The 14,956-nt window shown below is 50.0% G+C and overlaps 6 protein-coding genes across 7 annotated transcripts; 2 read left to right on the top strand and 4 right to left on the bottom strand.

Moving 5' to 3' along the window:
• Window positions 1-133: 133 nt before the first annotated feature.
• Window positions 134-1,381, bottom strand: FVEG_03716 (hypothetical protein; the record flags this gene model as incomplete). Its single annotated transcript, XM_018891335.1, has 1 exon — window positions 134-1,381. One exon carries the CDS (start codon window positions 1,379-1,381, stop codon window positions 134-136), a length of 1,248 nt encoding a protein of 415 aa, XP_018747833.1.
• Window positions 1,382-3,472: 2,091 nt separating this feature from the next.
• FVEG_03717 (hypothetical protein) lies at window positions 3,473-7,649 on the top strand. The gene is made up of 6 exons (XM_018891336.1): window positions 3,473-4,124; window positions 4,198-4,418; window positions 4,473-4,765; window positions 4,812-5,990; window positions 6,043-6,438; window positions 6,485-7,649. The coding sequence occupies exons 1-6, from the start codon at window positions 4,071-4,073 to the stop codon at window positions 7,483-7,485; spliced, it is 3,144 nt and encodes a 1,047-aa protein (XP_018747834.1). The 5' UTR covers window positions 3,473-4,070; the 3' UTR covers window positions 7,486-7,649.
• On the bottom strand, window positions 7,446-9,844 carry FVEG_03718 (hypothetical protein). The gene is made up of 3 exons (XM_018891337.1): window positions 8,472-9,844; window positions 7,834-8,423; window positions 7,446-7,787 (listed from the first exon to the last, which is right to left on the bottom strand). Exons 1-3 carry the CDS (start codon window positions 9,828-9,830, stop codon window positions 7,571-7,573), a joined length of 2,166 nt encoding a protein of 721 aa, XP_018747835.1. The 5' UTR covers window positions 9,831-9,844; the 3' UTR covers window positions 7,446-7,570.
• A 505-nt stretch (window positions 9,845-10,349) lies between these two features.
• Window positions 10,350-11,913, bottom strand: FVEG_03719 (hypothetical protein). The gene has a single exon (XM_018891338.1). The coding sequence runs from the start codon at window positions 11,532-11,534 to the stop codon at window positions 10,512-10,514; it is 1,023 nt and encodes a 340-aa protein (XP_018747836.1). The 5' UTR covers window positions 11,535-11,913; the 3' UTR covers window positions 10,350-10,511.
• Window positions 11,914-12,045: 132 nt separating this feature from the next.
• FVEG_03720 (hypothetical protein) lies at window positions 12,046-13,556 on the top strand. Of its 2 annotated transcripts, XM_018891340.1 has the most exons (3): window positions 12,089-12,403; window positions 12,453-13,029; window positions 13,081-13,556. In XM_018891340.1, the coding sequence occupies exons 1-2, from the start codon at window positions 12,111-12,113 to the stop codon at window positions 12,964-12,966; spliced, it is 807 nt and encodes a 268-aa protein (XP_018747838.1). In that variant the 5' UTR covers window positions 12,089-12,110; the 3' UTR covers window positions 12,967-13,029; window positions 13,081-13,556. The 2 variants fall into 2 exon arrangements, with proteins under 2 accessions (XP_018747837.1, XP_018747838.1); XM_018891339.1 differs by having other exon boundaries at window positions 12,046-12,403; window positions 12,453-13,556.
• FVEG_03721 (hypothetical protein) lies at window positions 12,979-14,809 on the bottom strand. Its single transcript, XM_018891341.1, has 2 exons — window positions 14,503-14,809; window positions 12,979-14,452 (listed from the first exon to the last, which is right to left on the bottom strand). The coding sequence occupies exons 1-2, from the start codon at window positions 14,653-14,655 to the stop codon at window positions 13,094-13,096; spliced, it is 1,512 nt and encodes a 503-aa protein (XP_018747839.1). The 5' UTR covers window positions 14,656-14,809; the 3' UTR covers window positions 12,979-13,093.
• Window positions 14,810-14,956: the final 147 nt, after the last annotated feature.

The following is a 14,956-nucleotide window of genomic DNA, read 5'->3' as shown; positions in this document are numbered from 1 at the left end:
AATTGAGGACAATCTGGTATCGCTTTAACTGAATTTCTATAAGCTTACTTTGGCCCTTCGATCCAAAGACCTCGCTTTCTCCCACACCTCGACGAACCCTCAATGCCAAACACCCCCCTCCCCCTTCAATCACTCAATACGTAGTCCTCGACCTCGGCGCTAGAACACCAACACAGGACCAAAAGTCGAAGGGCCTGTCCCTAGGATCTGGGTTGAAAGGTCGAGAAATAGGCTCCTTACCCACGTATTCAAGAAATCCGCATGCAGAACCGAGAATACACCTAATATTGTCGACCGTCACAAACATCACGTTGGGCTTGATATCAACCTCGACCAGATCCTCCTGCCCATACCGATAGAACACCTTGCGATCCCTCTTCCACCGCTTCGCCTCCTCTTCCGCCTCCTGCTTCGTCTTGCATGTGCGGCACGGGCTGAACTTCTCGTCGATAAGCCAGAGTCGTACTCCCCCCAATATCCGAGTTACGGTGAGGTGCAGCAGGAGCAGGAAAAGGCCCCGTCGATTATACATGGTCTTTGCTTCTGATAACCTCATCGTCGGGTTGTCGTGTCGCGTGATGCCATTCGTGAAGGCGTAGTCGTACACGAAGCCGATGTTTCCCATCACGGGGGAGCCATCTCTTGTTGGGGAGATGGCATTTTCTCGAAAGAGTTCAATCGCGTAGTCTTCTTGTTCTCTGTCTGTGAGATGGTATTGAATATCAAACATCCATCGGTCGTCCTCCATGATGAAGAGATCGCTCGCCGGGTGGGTCGCAACAATGTTGTTGTACATGCCGTTTATGTTGGCTGTGTACGCGAAGTCCTTGTACCATTTGTCTTTGCATTGAAGGTAGTCGTTTTCCGTCAACATGCTTTTCTTCTGCCACGCCGCCTCCATCCTGTACGGCTCGCGAATCTCCACGGGTATTGTTTGCCGGTCTTGCAACATGGTGATCTTCATTTCTTCCCAGAATTTCCGTCGAAACCGTCGGCTGATCACCCACCTAGACTCATGGCAAGCTTTCCATAGGCCGTAGTCCCAATGGACAACCGATTTCAGTCCTTCAGGGCAAGTCGACATGGATTCGCGCGCCTTCACATCGGGATAGAAGTCCAGCCCCATTAGGGCTGGCGATCCAAATAGCGGCGGACTCTTGTGGCCAATGTCACTCATCTCCAGAAGCTCTGGATGTCTATCCCAAATATGGATTCGAAAACGATGTGTCGCGTTGTAGTTCTCCCGGGGTTGCGGACGCAGTGCTGCCTCCCAGATCAGGAGTCTGGCATCTTGGTGGAGGCACGGAAACCAGAGGAACTCGCAATCTGGGGCTTTCTTCGGGGCCGGCCATGGCTCATCTGGCAAAGCCAGTGCGCTCATGTTTTCCATTGTCAAAGTTGTCACGGGTGGTGAAGGCGAGAGAAAGCTCGTTCGGCCAAGGTAGGGGGAATAACGTATATTTAGACATGGTGATGTGTCCTTTGATCAGGGCTTTGGGCGCCTTTAGCGCACCAAACTCAAAGTCTGGCTTTATTTATCGTGGTGTTGAATCGGATTGGCGGTTCGTGGAAAGTTTGATAGTGGCAAAGCACCGAGAGACTGTATGTTGAGGGGTTTGGCTGAAGTCGTGATGTCTAACTTTAAAGATAGTAATGGGACTAATCATAAACTATCACGAAATAGATGATGATGAGGAATTTCTTTTGATTTACCTATCAAGTCGATTTCTTCCAAAAGTCGGACTTCCCACGTGTAAGGAGGGGGAAACCGTAAGCTCTCTTCTCTCTCCCGTCTCCAAGCAACAGATCGCTTGAGGCTATTGACCTCAGGGGACGGAAGCAACGACATCCTCGGCTAATCAGCAACTTCTCCAAGTTCAGAAACTCATAGAAGGATCTCCTCGTCAATGGTTGCTGTCTCGAGTTTTCAAACTTCTCCTCTCTTTGGTGTGCCGTCCAGGAATTGACTGAGAGGGTGATGTAAGGAGAAGAAAGGAAAGCGTAATGCATGCCAGAAAATTCGGCCAGACCATTCCGAGACCTGATGCAGGAGCTGAGGGAAAAGTGACAAAGTGGAGGTTACATCCAGGCAGGGAGACTTTGTTATTCCACGTTTGTACGGAAAGCAACTGTGATGCTAACAATCCAACAAAAGAGATTCAGGAACTATGAAAGTATCTTGCTCAATATTACAACTATCTCTTTTAGCAACGATAATAATATCTAGGTAGGTTAGAGATTGACCCACACAGAGCTAGTCTATGATCTGATTGATATCCATCTCCCCCTAGTCAGGAACAGAAGACTTGGTCCCCAGCAGATTCCAGGCCCAACAAGGCTGCAGTAAACACAGATGAAGCACGATAAACTTCGTCTGATCTGCTGATCAACTGCAAGAAACAACAAGGGATGCTTCTGTGCCTTGGCCATAGCTTTTCAAGTTTGCGTCGTAGTCAGAACATTCTCGTCAGTCTCTGTCCCGGAACCCCTATTCCGGAAACCTTGATTCAGCCTCTTCCCTCACCTCGCAAGGCGGTCCCTAATCGGGCAGTTACTGTTTACGCATCTGAAAAGGAGGTACTGAGAACTTGACTTGGCAGTGACCTCCAAGACTTGAGGTTGCTTGATCCGTATTGCCGAGCCTGGTAAGCATTTCGTAATGGAAATTCGGCTCACTATTGGATGGGTGATATTGCAGTTGAGGCTGCAAGATGCCTCGCTTAGGTTCTACCAGTTCCAAGGAATGATCTTGTGTCGCAACTGTTGGTCGAGATCAAAAACTCTATCTCGGAAATCCGGCCTCAGTTGACACGGCATTTCCACCAAGTTCCCCGACGTAACCGTTTTATCCTTGGCGTTAGATTTAAAGAGGACTAGGCGGCAGTTTCTGCATGTTTCACCGGTAATAGCATATCAGAGTGACAGATCAACTATACCTATCAGGTATTTTCCTCCGATCTCATTCGTGTCAACGTCGTCAAACACGGAGGACCCGATTTTGAGGTTAAACTTTATGTCTCAACCGACAGGGATCAAGGCGTGAGAGAGTTGGTGGTGTCCCGCGGATTTACAGGCCGAATAAGCGGAACCCCCTAAACGGGCATATCCGAGTGAAAATCTCTGAGTCGATCACCACGATTCGTTGTAGCCGAGGAGCCACCACAACCACAATCCTTGGTCATAGCAGAATACTCGGGATAATAACGTACGTCACTGTCTACATTTTGTGACCCATAAAGTCATATGAATACTGTACCCGAGCTGAAAACAAGGGTTTGTGATATTTGGATCTGCAATACGTGGAGATTTCGTAAACCTGTGGTCTAGACTCTGGCCCCCTGTCCTTGGCTGAGCACTCGATAAAGCATTGATTGGCTCTCGTTGCAGAATGCAAATCAAAACCCTTACAGCGAAATCTCAAAATCCCCCCCTTCCGCTCTTCATCGTGAAATTCTTCGGTTGAGGCAGAGACACAAAAGCCACCATCGGCTAATTCGCCAAGAACCCGATGAGATAAATGATTGCCGATGTAGGAGGACAGAATAGGAAATTCGAGTCCATACCTCCTCCACTGAGAACCCAAGCTTCAGGGCGTTGATGGGGTTGACAGGTAGACCAGTCCCCTAAAAGAATTGGGCTTACTGCGCCGCAATGATCGCTACAAGACTCCCCGCCCTGTCCTGTCCTGTCCCGTCGCCGCCTCCGCGTACCTAACGTTAGCCTCGTCTCCAATGCCGTCTTTCCAGAGGTAGCCCACCCACTTTTTGTTCAGTTCAATTCAATCAATCCCCGAAGGACAACGGGCACAGACACAGACACAAGAGAAACATCCCACTTTCAACGTCACTTCGACGACTTCATCTCGATCATCTCCGCCTCGCCTCTTGATAGATATTGTCCTCTATATCCCATCCATGTCTGTGGCCTCGACACTCTCAAGCTTCGTTGCGAGGTGACGAACGATGCGGCGACGCATTCTCATCGTTATCTCCAAGCTAATCTGAGCCTTAACTGACTCCTCCATTCTCTCTATCCATTGATCTTTGATTCACGCCCAGTCCAAGCCCAACATGGCCGCCGATTGGCATTCTCTCGTCGCAAGAACATCGTTTGAGCTGCCAGTTGTAAGTTAAACTTTTTCGTCAACTCTAACTCTATTTTCCACTCCAAACGTGGCTGATCATCATTTACTTCCAGGAGAGCGATGACTCTCGGGTTGGTTCTACGCGAGATGGTTCCAGTGGCGGTACTCTCAGCTCCAACAATGCTTCAAAGTCGTCATCGCTACAATCTCTTGTTGGAACATTTATTCCCGTCGTCATTTACTGCGCCGTTTGCATCTTGTTCTTTACCTTTTTTCGCAGGAAAAGCCCTCGAGTCTACTCGCCTCGGGCGATACCCAGCTTGCGCTCCCCTCAGTAAGCAGCAGCGAATCTTTTCAGCTCTCGCTCAATTGCTGACAGCCTCTGTAGCACGCCCATACCGCCACTTCCCAATGGCTGGTTCAACTGGATCAAGCCGTTCTTCAAAACACCAGATACCTTCGTGCTTAACCATGGCTCTCTCGATGGGTTCTTCTTTTTGCGGTACCTCAAAGTCCTGCGAAACACGTTCCTTGTGGGCATGCTGATTGCTTGGCCAATTCTCTTTCCTGTTCACATTACTGGAGGCAAGAAGCTCACCCAATTGGACATGTTGACAATTGGCATGATCGAGAACAAAAAGCGCATGTTTGCTCATGTAGTTGTTGCCTACTTGTTCTTTGGTAAGTGCTCAAACGACAGAGCTCAATGGCATCGCTAATTGGTTAGGCTTTATTCTCTTCACCGTTATTCGCGAGTGCTTCTATTATGTCGGTATTCGTCAAGCTTACCTCTCATCTCCTCACTATGCCAAGCGGCTATCATCCAGGACAGTACTCCTCACCTCTATCCCTGAGCGATACCTCGACGAAGCTCGGTTGCGGAAACTCTATGGCGATTCTGTAAAGCGAGTCTGGATCCCACGCACTGCCAAGGCCCTCGTCAAATTGGTGGAGGAACGAGAACAAACAGCAATGCGCCTGGAAAAGGCAGAGATTGCACTCATCAAAAAGGCAAACGTGGCTCGAAAGAAGCAGCTCGGCAAGAATCCACCATCAACTGTATCCTCCGCCGAACCATGCGCCGGACCATCCTCTGGAGATTCAAGTTCTTCATGGAGGACTGAGCCCAGCAGCGAGGAGCCCCGTACGAGCTCCCCGCGACGTGTCGAGACATCCGAAACCCACGTAGAAGAGACCGAGGAGGGAGGAGTCAAGGAGCACAAGCCTACACCTGATGTGTCTGAAAGAACTAGAACCAGCTCCAACGCCCACGATATTCTCGAAAAGTCCGCCGAAGACCCCGAATACGTCCACCCTTATGGCCTCAACCCAGATCTCCCCGATGTGCGGGGATCAGTCGCCGCTCAATGGCTCTCCGTGACAGCCAGACCCTACCATCGCCCACTGCACAACTTCTTTCGGCGAGTCGACACTATTCGATGGTGTCGCATGAAGCTGAAGGAACTGAACCTCGAGATCTTCAAGCTTCGACGTCAAGTTCGCCGTGGCGATGGACAGACGCTTCCTGCTGCATTCATCGAGTTCGACACGCAGGAAGCTGCTCAAGCTGCACACCAAGTCGTCGCCCATCATCGTCCTTTGCAGCTCGCTCCTCGTCTCTTGGGCGTTCGACCAAATGAGGTCGTCTGGAGTGCTCTTCGCATGCGCTGGTGGGAGCGCATCATTCGACGTTTGCTCATCATGGGCCTCATTGCCGTTGCTATCATCTTTTGGTCTATCCCATCTGCCATGATCGGTATCGTGTCCAACATCAAGTTCTTGAGTGGCATTGTGTTCCTCAAATGGATCAAGTTACTGCCCAGTCCTATCCTTGGCTTCCTTCAAGGTTTTATCCCTGCTATTGCTCTGTCTTTCTGGATGTCGCTTGTCCCGGCAATGCTTAGGTGTAAGTCTACTATTACCGATCCCTTGTTGCACCTACTAACTAGCTCCCTTAGTCTGCGGTGTCCAAGCAGGGATTCCCTCTTTGGTACTGGTCGAATTGTTCACCCAAAAGGTCTACTTTGCTTTCCAAGTAGTACAAGTCTTTTTGATCACGACATTGACTTCGGCCGCTTCCGCCACGACAATGCAAATCATCCAGCAACCAATGTCGACGCCCAGTCTCCTCGCCACAAACCTTCCCAAGGCGTCAAACTTTTACCTCTCTTACATCCTCGTCCAGTGTCTGGCCATTGGAGCTTCTGGTCTCCTACACATCTTCGAGCTAATCAGGCACCACGCATTCGGTAGAGTGGTACAGAATCCCAGGACTCGCTTCAATGTTTGGTACAACCTTCGTCCCCCTCGCTGGGGTGGCATCTTCCCGATCTATACAAACATGGCGTGCATTGGTAAGTCGTACAGCCAATCATCCCCTTTCCATGCTGACATTCCCAGCCTTCTCTTACACAGTTATCGCTCCATTGATCCTCGTCTTCGCATGCGCCGGAATGGCCTTTACGCGCCTCATTTACCGATACAACATTCTTTACGTCTTCGATTCCGAAATGGATAGCATGGGCTTATTTTATCCCACCGCCCTAATGCAGCTCATCACGGGACTTTATTTGGCTGAAATTTGCATGATTGGTCTCTTTGCCTTAAATCTCGCCTTCCCGCCTATGGTGCTGATGCTCATCTTCCTCATCTTCACGGTCATCGTGCACATGTCTTTGAGAGACTCGATATCGCCTCTGCTGCAGAATCTCCCTCAAACATTGGCACTGGAGGAAGAACTACAGGAGCAGGAGAAAGCCGAGGAAGAGGCAAAGCTTCAAGCGGCTGCCGAGTCGGGAGAGGCCAACGGCGGAACTGCTGCCAGTTACTTCGATACGGAACAGAACTTTGGAGAAGAGGAATTCGAGGACGTGCCGACAGATGACGAAGACGATCAACTACATGAGGGACCACAGAGCTCGAGGGCCGTCGAGGGCGCAGGCGGTCTGAGATTGATGGCCACTGAGTGGATAAAGTCAAGCACCAAAGAGCAATTGAAGAAGGAGGTGCAAGAGTCAGGAGTTAAGAAGTTCTTGGACAGATGGATTCTCCCCGCACCTAGGTCGAACCCGGATCAACCACCGTCCTTCATCCAGCGATTCTTCCACCCCGAGATCTACGAAGACTTTATCGCCTTGCGCAAACTAATTCCTTTCGAAGAACTCCCCGACGCAGACTACTCCGGTGACGAGAAGCTATCTAATTACTGGCCTCCTGAGCTCTGGATGCAAAAGCCCGTCTTGTGGATCCCTCGCGACGAAGGTCGTGTCAGTCGCCAAGAAGTCGCACACACGAGAAAGATCACGCCGATTACAGATGTTGGAGCTTCACTGGATGAGAAGGGACTGGTCGTTGTCGATGTTGAGGCTGCGCCGTTTCCCAGGATGAGACTGGTGCACTGAGCGAGTATGATATACGATAGATCTTGCCATGATACCCTCTTTTGCATATAAGCGTTGGATGACATTGCACTTTAATACATTACATTTACAATACCGACGATTTCGTCCCTGGTGTGCTGGTGACTTCGCCGTAGTATGCCTTGTCGTTGGGTTCGCGACCGAGAAAGTTACTGAGACTTTTGAGCTCGGGTTGACTTCCTCCTGGTTGAAGAACAAGTTGGCGATATCGTAGACCAGTCGCCTTGCGCATTGGATCAGATTTGAAGTGGCTAACCCAGAGGTCGGTCGCGTACACCTTTGATCTGAGGCGTGTTAGCAACCCAATCATCACTGCAGGTGGTGACTTACAAGGCATAAGTGAAGTACGCAGCATCATACGCCCTGAACGGATGCGCAAACGACGCCTGTCCAATACTATCCGCCCTTCCCAACCCCATTATCTCCGTCTTACTCTCATTCCACAGCCTCGTCGTATCAACCGCCCTCCCCTCCGCCGCATTATGAATCGTAAGATCGAACAGCGCCAAAAACACCTGATACAGCATCGCATGCGCACCATTAACATGTTTCGTTCTCGCGATATCCAGCGCTAGCTTTTCCGGTAGCACCTCACCAGGCCTCTCACCCTCATTCTTAGCGTTCCAGAAGGCTAAGTACTCGGAGGACAGATAGGAGTAGTGTTTTCCTAGGCGCTGGAGCACGGAGGGAACCCAGATCCAATTCTCGAGAAGAATGCTGGGGATCTCGACAAAGTCGCGCGCGCAACCGTGTTGGTGGTTGGTGTGCGTTACGAGCTTGTGGATTGCGTGGCCGAGTTCGTGAAACATTGTTTTCAGCTCGGAGTGAAGGAGGAGAGTTGGCTGGGAGGGCGTGTGGAGGAGGGATGTTGTTAGTGATGAAGAGGGATAATGGCGTTTGTTGTCTGATGTTACGAAGCCCTGAGACCGTCAGCAGATACCTCCGTTCGTTGTGCTGGGGAGACTTACAGGTTGGATGAGAGAGCTATGCGCACCAGCGTATTTCCCCTCTCGTGCGTAAAGATCAAGGTAGAGATATCCAAGAAACTCACCACCTTGATCTGCAGCATTCCACGCTTCGTAGACAGTTACATCCTTCTGCCAAACCGGCGCGTCGGTGGGTATGAACACCATCCCAAAGATCTCCTCAAAGATGTTCAGCATACCCTTTAGACTGTGGTTAACCTCAAAATACTCCGAGATAAGAAGTGAATCAACAGAATATCTCTCTTTCTCCAATATCCTCGCATAGAACGCCCAGTCCCATGCATCCAGCCTCTTCACATCATCTCCATCCTCATCAGTGCCGTTATCTCGAATATAAGCCTTCTTTATCTCAAACAACGTCTTCATCTCTTCATCAGCAAGGGGCTTCAACTCTGTCCTCAATTTATTCAGCATTTCCATCACACTCTCAACACTCCTTGCCATTTTATCCTGCATCTTGAGCTCGGCGTGAGTCTTGAAGCCTAGCATTCGCGCTGTACTATTGCGTAGTTCCACGGCGCGCTCAAGACGAGTCACGTTCTCGGGGAACCGGCTTTCTTTGGCGATGTTGTATGCTTTGCGGGTTTGAGCGCTGGTGGCGTGTTTCATTATTGAGATCATGTGTCCTTTTTTGAAGGTTGCTTTGAGGAGCCCGTCGTCGTTTTTCTTCATTGCGTCGAGAACAGATGCTGGTACACCGTTGAGTTGTTCCCGCGTGAAGAAGATACCCTCATCGGATTCGCTAATCGTCTTGCGCGCTGCAACGAGCACTTCATTTCGTTCCTGCACATCAGCTTTGTACTTCTCTCTCACATCCTCATCCTCAATCCCCGCCCCAGTGTTCTGATACGCTCTATGCGTCTTGAACAAGGTATACGCATCCTCCTCTCCCAGCTTCTCCTCCCCACGCTGATGTTTCTCATAAACAGCTTTAACAAGAGCAGCTATATCTCTCCTCATAAGTGCCTCAGAATTGGCTTTGAGAAGCATCTCTTCCGCTGTACGCGATGCATCGCGGAGGTCTTTATCTTCTGACACGGAGCTGAAGAGACGAATGATGAGGGTTTGTCTAGATACCGCATGATCATCATTTAGTATGGGCGTAAGAAGGCTTGAGAATGTGGCGGTTGAGGGTGTGAGGGTCGATGAGAGGTTGTCTTCGAGAGCGATGGTTGATGAAATGAGGGATGATGTTTGGGATAGGATGGCGGAGGGTGTTGTTGTGAATGAAGGAGGTGGCTGTGGTGGTTTATGGGACATTGTGTGAAGATTTTGAAGTGTTATTTTTGAGAGGAGGGGAGAGAGTCGTCGTGGGCGAGTGAGAAGCAGCAGCAGTCTCATGAGTGATGTTGTAGATGTTGAGTTTTAGAAGCGCCACACTGCGGGGCTGGTGTTTGCTGAAGATCCATCATGAAACGATCAAAGGATAAGACCTCAATATTGCGCTATATACAGATATTATACTGTCTTGGATAATATGACCTTTCCATTCCCAGCCTTGTATTTGTTTCCCTGTCAATTGTTGACGCACAGGAAACTCTCAACCTCCTTCAAAGCGTGGTACTCAGCGCTTGATTCTATTCCCATGTTGAGAACATTAAGCTAGGTTGACGACAATCACGAAACTACAGCACAAACAGAAATATTGTGGATATCTACACGAAAAACACATTGTCTCTATGATGTTATCCAATTAAGATAACTCAAATCAAGCATTGTTTTCCATAAGTGGCACTAATCTCGGTCGTTTTGTGTCCCTGTTTGGACAACATTTACCCTACATCCTGCGTTCTGTAATAACAAGACGCTTCATTCTATAGCTTGTACATTGGACCACGGTTGGAATTACATTCAACTAGAGCTGGATACTCAATTGCGTCTTGTGGCCAAGTTGTTTGACATCGTTTCTCATTCATCTCAATCGTATATAACTTCGTCGTCGTCTAAACTGCCCCACAACCGTCAACACCATCGCTCATTTTTACAACCAACTGTACAGCCAACCCAGACACTTCTAACATTCTACTGCATAACCAAGACGTTCCTGAACCGAGGCTTTCCAGCTTGAAGACTCTCTACCGCATCCTGTACCTTATCCAAAGGATACTTCTCAATCATACACTTCACTCCGTGAATCATGGAGAATCGAAGAGCCTCCTCGCTATCAAGTGCATGACCACTAGGCCAACCAACAACACTCGCACCCTTCAAGACCAGCGGCACCGTATCAATCTCTGCTGGCCCAACAGGCGCAAGACTAAGTAGCTTGCCCTCAGCAGCGAGACCATTGACGAGTGGTGCCACAGCCTTGGGGTTGGGTGCTGTTTGCACAATGATGGCGGCACCACCAAGCTTGGTAAGTTCTTCAGCTGGGTCGCTCTTCTTGGTGTTAATATAGTGATGGGCACCGAGTTGCTTGGCAAAGTCTGCCTTATCATCGCCTGATGAGAGAACAGCGACTTCATAGCCCATCTTGTTGGCGTATTGAACAGCAAGATGACCAAGACCACCGAGACCCTGAATCGCAACGAGGTTTCCCTGCTCAACATGCAACTTTCGGATGCCATTAAAGACAGTGACACCAGCGCAGAGAAGAGGAGCTGCCTCAGCAGGATCCAACTCCTTCGGGACACGAACAACAGCCTCCGCTCTCAAGAGCACATACTCGGCAAACCCACCATCCTGGCTGACACCGTTAATTGCCTTGTTATCGCACATTTGGAATTGGGCGCGCTGGCACTGTCGGCAAGTTCGGTCATGGCCTCCGTGCCAGGGTCCACCAACGCGGTCGCCGTTCTTGAAGCTCTCAACGCCTTCGCCGACTTCGACCACGTCGCCAATGATCTCATGGCCTGGGACACGGGGGAAGACATCGCCCATGTGGCCAGCGCCAGTGGCGACGTCAGAGAAGCAGACGCCGCAGGCGAGGACCTTGGCGAGGATTTGGCCTTTGGAGGGGTGTTTGAGGGGGACGTCACTGAGAGTCCATGATGCGTTGGCTTTGTCGAGGACGCAAGCCTTGTAAGTCTGGGGAAGAGAAGACATGATTGGTGTTTAATTGACTTTTAATCGAGTCTTGTTAATTGATCGATGAGATTGAGATGCTATGAAACTCTCAACGAGGAGAAAGCATCAACTTATATACAACAGCCCCTCCCTCAACGACCAAACCTCAAAGAGCACCTACACTAGCGATGCATCATATCTTGCTAAGAGTGCAATTGGCGATTGGCTAACTCCGGTCTCCGATAAGGAAAGTCCAGCGCATCATGGCAAACGGAATAAACTCAACTGTCGCAAAGATCCGAGTGTCATTGGACAATTCCCGGACTTAGGGCGGCCGACTATTACATCACTAGCACCTCAGCCGTTCCGTTCTTGGTGTTGATCTCGGGCATGTGTAAAGCCGTAAATGGGCGTCGGAGATGCAGTCATCAATTCTTCCAAAACCGATGGCCCCTCGTTGGTCTGTAATTAGTCCGAAAAAGTTGGGATGATCCGAGAGCTGGAGGTCAAGCCACACTTCAGCCACACCTGAAAATTTCCCCCACCATCAATTTAGTTCGCGATGCGCAGAGCTCCAAGGAACCGCCGTAGATACTATACGTTCATTACTGCAAGATGCCTCTCGACACGTCAACATACTCATTAGCGCTTCTGCGCGTCGACGGCCGAAGATGGAACGAGCTCCGTCGTCTGCATGCGCAGATCAGAACTCAGGATGCTGCTGACGGTTCATCATATCTTGAAATGGGCCATACAAAAGTCATGTGCATCGTGACAGGTCCTTCAGAGCAGCAGGTTCAAAGACGTGGCGGACAGCAAGCTCCCCGTGACACGGCAGCTATCAACGTCAATGTTGTAGTAGCGGGCTTTTCGAGCGTGGACCGAAAGAAGAGAGGGCGCAATGACAAGTACGTTTCTTGCTATAAGTGAAAGGCTTTGGACTAATCATTGGTTTAGGCGCATACAAGAGATTGAAACGACGATTGCGAATGCGTTTTCTTCGAATTTACATACACACCTGTTTCCTCACTCTTCCATCACAATCTCTCTTCACGTTCTATCGCAAGACGGATCCCTCCTCGCCGCTCTTCTAAACGCAACGACTCTCGCCCTCATCGACGCTGGTATCCCAATGACAGATTACATTGCCGCCTGTACAGCTGGTTCAACATCGACATATGCCGCCGGCGACGACACAGCCGATCCTCTCCTCGATCTAAACAACCAAGAAGAGCAAGAACTACCATTCTTGACGGTCGCGACACAGGGTGATGACGATCGGGTGGCAGTACTCGTATGCGAGAGTCGTGTGCAAGTCAGCAGATTGGAGGGAATGTTGGTCGTTGGTGTAGATGGCTGTAAACAGGTGAAGCAGTTTTTGGATCAGGTTGTTAAGGATAAGGGTGCTGAGATGGTCAGGGAGGGTGCGGTGGAGAAGAACGATGCTATGGGGATGGATTTGGATGATTAGATACCATGTGCATTGGGTCATAGAAATGTTTTGGAGTTATTTGTTTCATCTGCTATATGGCAGGTATGTCTTCGCTATCAAAGCTATAGTCACAGACTAATTGTAAGATTTAAGGGATCCATTCCCCTTACAGCTCCTCGTGCTTAATCTCCTCCTTGGTCTTGGGCTCAGCTTTAGACTCGGCGACAGGTTCAGCTTCCGGCTCAGGGGTCTTTGCCTCGGCCTCAGCTTCAGCTAGAGTCTCAGACTCAATCTCAGCCTCAGTCTCAACCTCAGTCTTGGCTTCCTTAGGACCATCAGTCTCAACCTCGGGTTCGGGGTCAGTAGCTTGAGTAGACTTCTCCTCAGTCTTTTCGACAATAACACCCTCGGGGATCTTCTTCTTGGCACCCTCGCCCATGCGAATAGCATCAATCCAGTTCTCAACGCTGGCGAGGCTAAAGTCGCCTTCGTACTGACGCCACCAGTTGCGGCGAGTGTTGATAGCGATCAGGTTGACCTCGTTCTTGAACCCAAGAGCCTTGGGAAGAGTAGAGGCAGCGTCGCTGTCGGTGGGAACAGCGATGATGGGGAATGTCTTTCGGCCACCGTGAACGTACTTGGTGTTGAGGTGGGAAAGCGAGTCGACTGCCTTCTCACCAGCTTCACCGGGAGTGAAGACGAGAACACAGGTGTGAGACTTGGGAGCGAGACACTCCTCGGCGAGCTTCTCTAGACTAGAGATAGTAGAGATAGGAATGATGGTGGGAACTGCCTCGGCAGCCTCAGTGAAAGACTCCTTTGACTCAACTGGCTCCTCCTTTGCAGCCTCAGTAGCCTTGCTCTTCTTGGCGCTCTTAGCGCTCTTCGACTCGGCCTTCTTGGGCTTTGAGCTCTTGGCGTTTCCAGTGGCGTGAACGGGGTTAGGCTCTCCAACTTGTGAAAGGAACTTGACCATATCCTTCTTGGCCATCTCGCCATCGTAGACAATAGGATCCTTGCCTTCGCCGGGAATGAGAACAAGAGCTGGGAACTTCTCAATGCCAAACTTTTTAACCGCCGCTGTCTCCTTATCACGGATCTGGGCCACTGAAATAACATCAAGGAAGTCAATGGCAATGCTTCGAATCAAAGCGCTTGTCGTTCCCTTTGAAGTGAAAAGAATAGCCTTGGGCTTATCGCCCTTGAGGAAAGAGTCAAGATCCTTGTCGCCCACACGCGTAACATGGTTGTTGATCTTGCTCATGACAGCCTCTTGAATAGCACCTGCAGTTCGTTGACCCTGATAGTCTTCAACAACAGGGTTACCAGTCTTCTTTCCAGGACGAACGATCTTAAGAGTTGGGAAGCCCTGAACACCCATACCACCACAGAACTGCTTGTTGGACTCATCATCGCAGTCAATAGCAGCGACTTGAGCGAGACCATCGAGGTTCTTGGCGGCCTTTTCATAGGCGGGCTTGAGGTTCTGACAGTGGCCGCACCATGGGGCGTAGAACTCGACGATCTATGATGTGTAAGTGGCGATAGTCGATAGTGATGAGATGAAATACTCACAGAGGTGTAGTTGGACTTTGCAATGAGCTTATCGTAGTTGCGAGCGTTGACCTGAAGAACAGGTGAGTTCTTGGTGTAGATGGCAGCTTGAGCCTCTGGCAGAGCCGCAAGAGCAGCTGTCAAGGTCACCAAGAGCGAGGTGGGGTTAGGCATGGTGAAGTATCTCTCCAGTACAATGAACAATTAAGAGACAAGATTCAGTTGTATGGTGACGAAGGAGAAATAACTTCTACAGTGTCCTTGCACTGGAAAAAAAAGAAGTTATAGTTGCCTGTTGGTCCTCGTCAAGAACAAAGTGGCATCTTCTGGAAAAGGAAAGGAAAAAGCCACGGTGACAGACGTCCCAAAAAGTGAAGCCAGGGTCTCTGATTCGACGGCTTGAGCTAGAGCCACAAGTGGCGTGAGCTGATCGAATCCGGGGAACCAGTGGCTGTGCGCCGCTAACCTTACGCCA

Source organism: Fusarium verticillioides, chromosome 2 (assembly GCF_000149555.1).
Source record: "Fusarium verticillioides 7600 chromosome 2, whole genome shotgun sequence".
NCBI lineage: Eukaryota > Fungi > Ascomycota > Sordariomycetes > Hypocreales > Nectriaceae > Fusarium > Fusarium verticillioides.
The sequence above is the reverse complement of the archived record's forward strand: the minus strand, read 5'-3'. Positions and strand labels throughout refer to the sequence as shown.

Bases quoted from the DNA above. Each gene is read 5' to 3' on its own strand.
- FVEG_03717 (XM_018891336.1), top strand. From the start codon at position 4,071: ATGGCCGCCGATTGGCATTCTCTCGTCGCAAGAACATCGTTTGAGCTG. The intron at 4,419-4,472 runs GTAAGCAGCAGC...CAGCCTCTGTAG, and splicing joins CCCAGCTTGCGCTCCCCTCA to CACGCCCATACCGCCACTTC. The intron at 6,439-6,484 runs GTAAGTCGTACA...TGACATTCCCAG, and splicing joins TACAAACATGGCGTGCATTG to CCTTCTCTTACACAGTTATC.
- FVEG_03718 (XM_018891337.1), bottom strand. From the start codon at position 9,830: ATGAGACTGCTGCTGCTTCTCACTCGCCCACGACGACTCTCTCCCCTC. The intron at 8,424-8,471 runs GTAAGTCTCCCC...TGACGGTCTCAG, and splicing joins ATAGCTCTCTCATCCAACCT to GGCTTCGTAACATCAGACAA. The intron at 7,788-7,833 runs GTAAGTCACCAC...AACACGCCTCAG, and splicing joins GCGTACTTCACTTATGCCTT to ATCAAAGGTGTACGCGACCG.
- FVEG_03719 (XM_018891338.1), bottom strand. From the start codon at position 11,534: ATGTCTTCTCTTCCCCAGACTTACAAGGCTTGCGTCCTCGACAAAGCC.
- FVEG_03720 (XM_018891339.1), top strand. From the start codon at position 12,111: ATGCCTCTCGACACGTCAACATACTCATTAGCGCTTCTGCGCGTCGAC. The intron at 12,404-12,452 runs GTACGTTTCTTG...TCATTGGTTTAG, and splicing joins AAGAGAGGGCGCAATGACAA to GCGCATACAAGAGATTGAAA.
- FVEG_03721 (XM_018891341.1), bottom strand. From the start codon at position 14,655: ATGCCTAACCCCACCTCGCTCTTGGTGACCTTGACAGCTGCTCTTGCG. The intron at 14,453-14,502 runs GTGAGTATTTCA...TACACATCATAG, and splicing joins CAAAGTCCAACTACACCTCT to ATCGTCGAGTTCTACGCCCC.